The sequence below is a fragment of the Austrofundulus limnaeus genome, unplaced genomic scaffold, assembly GCF_001266775.1.
Source record: "Austrofundulus limnaeus strain Quisiro unplaced genomic scaffold, Austrofundulus_limnaeus-1.0 Scaffold258, whole genome shotgun sequence".
NCBI lineage: Eukaryota > Metazoa > Chordata > Actinopteri > Cyprinodontiformes > Rivulidae > Austrofundulus > Austrofundulus limnaeus.
This window is the reverse complement of record NW_013952660.1, coordinates 572,830-581,641: the sequence shown is the minus strand read 5'-3', so window position 1 is coordinate 581,641 and position 8,812 is coordinate 572,830. Positions and strand designations below refer to the sequence as shown.

Below are 8,812 nucleotides of genomic sequence, written 5' to 3'. Positions count from 1 at the left end.
CAACTCCTTTGTGTTTGGAAGCGGGGGGTGGGGGTGGGGGGAGGACCAGGGAGGATGATTCAACCATTCAACCACTAGATGTCGCTGAAAACAACGAATCCTACACACTGTGCCTTTAAAGACGCTTTTTCTTTTGGCTAAATTTCAGGTTGACTCTACAACTTACTGACATGTTGATGTACAGCTTCTATCAAAAGTATTCACCCCCTTGGATTTCTTGTGCTTTTATTGCTGTCACAAACCAGTCATGGTCAATATATACTGAACATAAGAAATTCCTAAGAACCTTCAATGTCAAACTGAAATCTAGTTTCCACAGAATAAAAATACGCACCGTGAAACACGTGGTTGCATGAATATTCACCCGCTTTATAGTGGCTGTGCTGATTCATCACAGAGAAAAGATGATTTCAAAGAGATACTGAAGACCATAAACATCCCCAGGAGTTTTTCTGTTAAATCCATTAACAGAAAATGGAAGAAAGATGGGAACACGTAAATCTACGTCATCGCAAACCGAGTGAAGATGGAGAATAGAGAGAGACCACCTGAGACCACTCTGAAGGCGGACTGAGCTACAACAACTGTTGCTGTTTATCACCTTGGCCTTTAGGTAAAGATGTGACTCCTTAGTTGCAGTGAGGCTGTGTCAGGAGAACAGAATCAGACCACGTCAGATTATTATCCCATCTGGATTTGCTGTATTTAACCTGAACCTTCAGACGGTTAGATCTGTTGAACATTTCCGGCGTGTTCTCAGGACTCCTCTGTGGAAACGTGTGGAAAAGCTGAAAGTTCTCGCTCATCCCAGTTCGCCTGATCTCCAGAGAGGAATAAAAACTGCTGAACTTCTCTTTTCTTCCCCGACTCCTGCTCTGACATGGCAGGCAGCCCGCTGTATAAAACACTGTGGTTTGGAGAAACTATGACCTCTTGGAAATGTGCTCTCTGTTGACTCATTCTCTCAGCCACATTCTTCATCAGCAGAGTCCTTCCCGATGGCCATGAAGATGAAACATTCTGGCCCAGTTTAAGCACACACAGAGCTTTTCTGCCTTTTAACTATCAAGTTTATGCTCTAACATTTGGAGAAAGAAGCAGGCAGACAGTGGAGATCCCCCTGGATTTATTTGTGTACATAACTCTTTCTCTCTCTGCTTTCTTTCCATCCTACTTTCATTCTTTTGTTCTGCTCTGGGGTTTCTAGCACACACCCACAAACTCTGCACAGGCCCCAGATACACAGATTCATGTAACCACCATATTATTATGCAGCATTTGAATGAAACTCCCAGGGCCCTGCAGATGCTAATGATTCTGTTCAGATCTGAAGGGCAGAACTTCTGGATCTGAAAACCAAAACGATGAAGAAACCATCTATCTGACTGCAGCCAAACTTAAGCAGCCACATCATTTCAGGCTTCTACCCCTTTCTGTTGAAACTAACCGTGTTTGGTAGGATAATGTCATGTAACAGCCTGTATACTCTCAGCCTACAGAACAGACTGAAGTCCTGCTCCTGATTTTCAGTCAAGCCATAAAACCAAGTTAAACAGGATAAAAAAAAAAAACAGACTTTCTCAGACTCACCCTGCCGGCTGTGGGTGTCAGGCTCCATTTTAATCTGCCAGGGTCAACACATCGTGAATGAAGTACCTCAGCAAGTCCCGTTGCTCTGTCCGGTCCGAGCTGCCGGCTCAGACTCTGTCTCTGTGTGGAGGTGGGAACTGGACTAACAGAGGTGGGAGGGAGGAGACACAGGAGACACCTCCACATGGGCACAGATGGGTGTGAGGCTGTGTCTAACTAAACTTTTTATGTGACATTTCATGTGTAAATGTATGTTAGGTTTGGGTGATATTGGCAAAAAATAAAATTGATCACGATTAATTGTGATATTTAGCCCATAACAATTAAAAGGATGATTAATCCCCTACACTGAAAAAAAAAATAACTTGTAAGATTTACTTGAAAAAATCCTTGTAACAATTTTCACTAACATTTATTAAGTAAATTTAAATGCTACAAATTCATTTAATATTTACACATCATTATCAAGTAAAAGTTATTAAGAATATAGTTAAAGATTTGTGAATAAATCAGGTAAATTTTACTTAAATTGCTCAATTAAATTTTGTAAAATATACTTGATCAAATTAAATAAAATTTACCTGATTTATTCACAAATCTTTAACTATATTCTTAATAACTTTTACCAGATAATAATGAGTGAATATTACATGAATTTGTAGCATTTAACTTTACTTAACAAACAGTAGTGCATATAGTTACAAGGATTTTTTCTAGTAAATCTTACAAGTTCTTTATAACAGTGCACATGCATCAAGCACAATATTGTAGCATGACACCTCACAGCTACAGAGAGAGGTGTAGCTTTTGTTGTGGTTCAAGACTTCACCACCAGGTGGCAGTTTTGAAGAACCTTTATTGTATTCTTCTTCATGAACAACACAGACAAAGTGAAACTCACAGGTCTTATTAATGACTAGGCCTACCACTCTCACTTATGGTTACTTCTGCTGAACGCTTTAACACAAGTTAACAAATAATGAACACACAAATTAGAGTAACACAACAGACTAATTGCTGAAAGAACAACGTTAACCAATTCCCTAAAATGATTTAACAACAACAAACATGAATCCTACCCACAATCCTCCACTGCAGTCACATGACAAACAGTCAAACACAACAGAATGCTACAATATGCATTCCCTGTTCCCTGACAACTAAATATCACCTACATTATGTCATCAAACTATTGCACACCAACAAATGTATTCAAGCAAAAGAAACCAGAYAACTTATGTTTTATTTCCACCATGTCTTGTCCTCTCCTTGAAAAGTGAAGCAAGGGAATGAGGAGCAGCAGCCTTTGTGTGTGCATGCACCCTCAGTTTTAGTCCAGAAGAGTAGAAGTTACTTAATAAATTCATTATGTGATGTCTAGAAAAAGCACTCAAATATTACTGCTAAAATATTAACATTTACTTTTTTGTACAGTAATATTGATATATAATATAATGCGTATTGTTTATTTAGTAAATTCTAGTAGTTTAGAGAATTTGATTTTTTTTGTAAAATTTAAAAGAATGATTAAATAAATGTTACAACACCCAAAAATTTGTTTTTTCAGTGTAGAGTCCCTGGATGCCAGCATGCCCTTGTTATGTGACCAATTTAAATCACTCTAATGAGAATGATTCACTCTCCATAAAAATCTGTTCCAAGTTGTGTTAAAAATACAGACTTCAAGCTAAACATCAATTTTTAAATTGTGTTGATAGACCAAGTTAAACCGGAGTTATGATAAATAAAGTACAGAACTCTTTTTAAAAATGTTCATCATATTGAAGCCTAGAGGAGCACCGAGCGGACTGACCGGGGAATCTCCAGTCAGTCTGCCTGGTGGCATTAATTGTATTAATTGTCAAGTGCCAAAAAATAACCGATTAAAGTTTTTCTGATGATTAATTGCACACAGCACAATTTTGCCCAACCCTAGTGTATATTTTCAATATCAAAGCCTTAAAATGTGTAGATTTAAACATGAGTGCTGCTCAGTTCATATGGTATGTAGTCAGTATCACATACAGTAAAATGTTCACCACTCAATGTAATTATTATGACCCCTGCATTGCAAAGCGGTGGTCATAATTTTTTCATACATACTTCCTCGTCGCCCATGTTTATTTACTCTGAACTCACATTTGACCTCGAGTGTATTCTCAAAATTTCCTGTCTAGCATCTGAATGTTTGTGAGTGAAATCTGTTCATGTGATGTGGTCTTTGCTGTGTGGCTAGGTTAGGAGAGTTAAACGGATGAACTTCAATCTCGAACCACCATGGCACCAATACCCCAATGTACATGACATGTACAGTACATGTATTCAGTGGGTATTATACGTAATTATTCCATAACCTGGTACAAGATCATGTGTTCATGTGGTCATTTTCTTTCATTAAAACAACATGATCACAAACATCACCTTATCTTATGCAGACAATTGTAACAATTGTTCCGAGCCGTCTCACTGTCTTCCGCAACGTTAACAAGTACCGTGCTTTTGGGACCAGCCACTATCTCAACAAGGGGAGGTCCGAACAACAAAGGACCCAACGCACACCAGCCAACATTGAAGCAGTCAGAACCATCTTTGAAGAGCAACATGCTGGAGAAGCATGAGAACCCTAACATTTGGAAACTCACGTTGGAACCGCTCAAGGACAGTGTGAACACTTTTCGTTTGGAGGTATTCAGTAAACAGGAAAGACCTCTGCTGAGCGGTGAACTGTGGTCGGGCCATTTTACAACACAGGCTAAGGCAGGAAGAGAGACAACTGCACAGGTGCTGACAGGTTTTAGGTGCAGGAATTATGCAATTGTCTGCATAAGATAAGGTGATGTTTGTGATCATGTTGTTTTTTTTTTAGGTATGACCAAAAATACTTTTTTGTTGTTTTAATTATAGTCCAGAGTTTTGGGAAGATCGTCCCATTTCCCAGATCTACAGTAGTGTCTTTTTTCAAGGTACTGAAAATGAATCGGACTTGCATGTCATCCATCCATCCATCCATCCATCATCCATCCATCCATCCATCCATCATCCAACTATCCATTATCCATCCATCATCCATCCATCCATCCATCCATCATCTTAACCTGTTTCTTTCTTTCAGGGTCACAGGGGACACTGGTATCCATATCCAGCAGTCACTCACACCTACAGTTTACCAATTAGGCTAACCTATCTATCTAACCTAGCCTGTCATGTTTTTAATCTGTGGGGGGAAACCAGAGTAAATGGTGAATGGTAAATGGACTGAACTTATACAGTATAGCACTTTATCAAGTCCCTTTGGACCCCAAAGTGCCTTACACTTACAGACAGTAACCACAGGAAACCCATGCATACATGGAGAAAACATGCAAATTCTACCCGGAAAGGTCACGGGCCAGGATTTATTCTGGTGACTTTTTTACTGAGAGAAAACAGCTCTACCAACTGAGCCACCATGCAGCCAATGTTGAATACAGAGGGCTTTATTTTACATTATATAAATATAAGTGCATTTTTTAAACTGTTACTTTTACTCAGTTGCGGCTGTCCGGTTCATCAGCTACTGGTCAAGCCAAAACTCCAGACAGGTGGGAAATATTCTTTAGTCTGTTTTGTACCAAATGTTTACTCCTGCACAAGGTAATTGCGTTTTTGCTCTTTATACAAGGAAATAGACCAAATTTGATCTAATCCAACTGTCCCTGTGAGGAACAAACAGAGGCCTAAAAATGTTCAAACTACCTCAAACTAAAAAACTGGGGGTAAAACACAAAGACTATTTAATCTCTGAGCCTCTTCTGGTTCCATAAAAAAAATCAACATTTGTAACAGTTTTTAACAACATGTTTGAGTAATTTTTATTTACTCATTTGTTTCACGGATAACCCCTTGAGATGTAACATCTCATTTTCAAGGGGGGTCCTTATAATACATAAAAGGAGCAACAAAAGCACAAATCATAATAATTAAATCCGAAATACAATACAAAACTTTTAAACAAAGAAACACATACACATTACTCAAATACTCTCACACTCACTGAAGTTTAGTGAAGATAAAATGTGTGACAGAGCTGCAGGCTCGCCATCTAGTGGTCAGAAGGTAGAAAAACTGATCAGTCTGATTAGAGCCTTGTGAGGTCATTTCTATTAGTTTTATTGTCACTACAGAGAAGTAACAGGACATTTTTTATTATTTATGTGGCACTCTTTACTTAAACTGAGTTACGTTTCTTCAGCTTTGGACATTTTTGTTTGTAGAAACCCATGAGCGACTTGAATTTATAATCGTGTCAAACGTTATATTTGGACCAGAACAGGTGAGTGAAGCAGTTTTCAGTGTTTGTGCTCATTATGATTGCAGCTCACCGCTCTCCGTGGACAGCTGACTGTGGTATTCTGGGAACTGAGTCTCCACTGGAACGCTGATGGTGCGTCTCAGGAGGTGCATCCTGCTGGTGGCAGAGCGTCGCTCCTGCACAAACAAACCTGCTGTCAGACTTCACTGAAAGCAAAGATGATGATAAAATCAGGAAGATTTCTGTAAAATGCAAACAAATAAGAAGCAAAACCTAATTTGTATAAACAGCATGAAACACAGGTTCATAGGGAAACACGTTATCAAGAAATCATAATTAATCTGGTCTTTAAGTGGTTCTAAAATAATTTAATCTCATCTCAAGTGATTAAATGCAACAAAGTCCACTGAGTCTTCATGTATCAAACAATTATTATTTATATATTTTTTGTCTGATGTGCTGTTTTTTTTTTTTCACTGATCGAGCTGCTGTGCATTGTGGGTAAATATCTCTCCTTTGGTGTCATCTGTCCAAAGAACGTTGTTCCTTAAGTCTTGTGGTTCCTTTAGATGAAACTTCACAAACCTAAGTTGTGTTGGTTTCTCCAAACCTTCAAAATAGACCAGTTTAATTGTCCTGTCATGACCTTTGACCTGCTAACTGAGATGTGTAGAGTCTGAGCCGGAGCTTGTTTTTCTGAGCATTGCATGGTCTGACCTAGGGATGAATTTACTGGACGTCCACTCCTGGAAAGACTGGCAGCTTATTTATCGTATTTATTTGTGTATAATACGATCTCATGTACAATACAACCCCCCACTTTTTTGAGCTTAAAAAGCACAAGAAATTGAATCATCAAACTACCTCCAATTTCATACAGACTTCAAGATTTTTCAGCCTTTGCAGTTTTTATACATATCAGTAAAATGATCATTGAACTGTTCATTTTACTTTAACAACATATGTACTAAAAGGTATTTTGACAACAAATATATATCAGCTGTAGCAGCATCATATGAATTTTGGCATTTTACACATAGTCCACCAGGAGGCGCCAACACAAAAGTCAGAGACTTCACATGAGATTTAGTCCATCTTGTGGGGGAAAAGCAGATTACTTCCTACTCACGAGCGCCCCCTCTGGTGGGGAAACTTTTTTCAGGGATACAAACTTTTTCAGAACACTGGTAGACGGCAGCCATTACAGACGAACACGTGTTTGTTGTTGTTTGAGCAGCGGCCCAGTCAAACGCTAATGTCATTAGTTTGTTATCATCACTAAGGTGCAGGAATACTTTTACCCCCTTTTTTCACATCATGTCGCCTGCCTGGATCTGTTATTATCTTGCTCTGAAGCACGGAGGAGTGTCAGAGGCAAGCTCGTTTCAACTGCTTTTTACAATGCGGTCTCATTTCCGGACTGAAAGAAGTTGATATTTCAGTTAACATTCATAAGTAAAAATGTTTATCCGAGTATAGTACTACCCCCCAACTTTATGGATGATTTTATGGATTAAATTTTACGTATTATACTTGAATAAATATGGTAAATGTTTTCCACTTGTAATTACTATTAATTAATGTCTATGGAACATTGGACTCCATTAAACAGCACTTAACCTTTCCCAGATCGATGCAAAGCAACAGATGCTTTTTCAGGTCATTACTGACGTCTTCCCACCCTGGCGTTGTGTTGACACACTACTTAACCTCTTAATTCCTGTGGAAGCATCTTAGATTTTCACAGAACGTTTCCACTGTGGTTTCGTTCTTGTGTGTGTGTCGTTGTTGTTTTTTTTACTTGTTAAATTGAAATATTTCTAGAACCTGGTGAAGCCCAGATCAGTTTCATTGTGTCCTGACAGATTAAACCCCAGACGTGTACAAAGGTTTTGTCGTCTGTGTTTCCGTGTTTCTTCTGGTCTTTTGTGTTAAATTTTGCATTGAGAATAAAAACGCACAGCAGCTGGTGGTTCTGATAAACGGGTGACGACTGAACAGACATTAACAGCTCCATCAGTCTGCGTCGGCTCTTATCGGCCAGCAGCTTCCTCTGAAAACATTCAGCTCTAAATAACGCTGGACCAGACAAAAGATGGTGGTGAGAAAAGGTTCTGATGTCCTCCACTTGTGGAGATGATGCTTTATCGAACACGCTCACACCTCTCAGCGCTCTTCAGCTCCCTGTCTGTCTGTTCTCTCACCTCCTTTTCATCCTTTTTGGTTTGTTTGTTGGACAAAAAGTTTCAAACGTTCGGAGTCTGATCTGCCACTGCTACAGATTAACACACAAATTAGAGCTTGTGGTGTTTTAACCTAATTTATTAAGCCATTATTCATCTTTTCATTCAATATTTACTTTATTCTCCTATGAATAATATTGTGTTTGAGTTATTCTTTTGAATTCTACATTAAAAAGAAGAGAATAAAAGAGATCAGATGACAGACTGGAGACAATTAATGATGTGTCAAACACAAAATGAGATATATTTTAGATCACACATGTAGAGTTCACACTAAACACTTTCTGGGGACTAATTTTAGCTGTGAGTGATGCATGCCCCAATCAGAAGATTATCTGCTAGATGAAAAAAGTCTCCTTGGTTAGATTATAGCTTAAGATACATATGAAAGAGAGATAAATGAGAAAAAAAGGCCATAATTTATCCATGAAACCTGATGAATCTAATCAAGTTACTTCAACTACAATCTTGTCTGAAAGATATAAAAACATGCACAAGATTTACTAGAGAAAATCATTTGTTAAGTAAATTTAAATGCTACAAATTCATGTAATATTTACTCATCATTATCTAGTAAAAGTTATTAAGAATATAGTTAAAGATTTGTGAATAAATCAGGTAAATTTTACTTAATTTGATCAATTAAATGTAACAAGATTTAAATTTACTTAAAGGCACAGTGTGTAGG

At 38.1% G+C, this 8,812-nt stretch overlaps 1 protein-coding gene across 1 annotated transcript in view; it reads right to left on the bottom strand.

Moving 5' to 3' along the window:
• Positions 1–8,812, bottom strand: part of LOC106526084 (disabled homolog 2-interacting protein) — a 176,237-nt gene that overhangs the window by 165,833 nt on the left and 1,592 nt on the right. Inside the window, exon 2 of the mRNA XM_014020565.1 lies at positions 5,952–6,057. Coding sequence (XP_013876019.1) covers positions 5,952–6,057 — 106 coding nt within the window. The remainder of the gene's footprint in view (positions 1–5,951; positions 6,058–8,812) is intronic.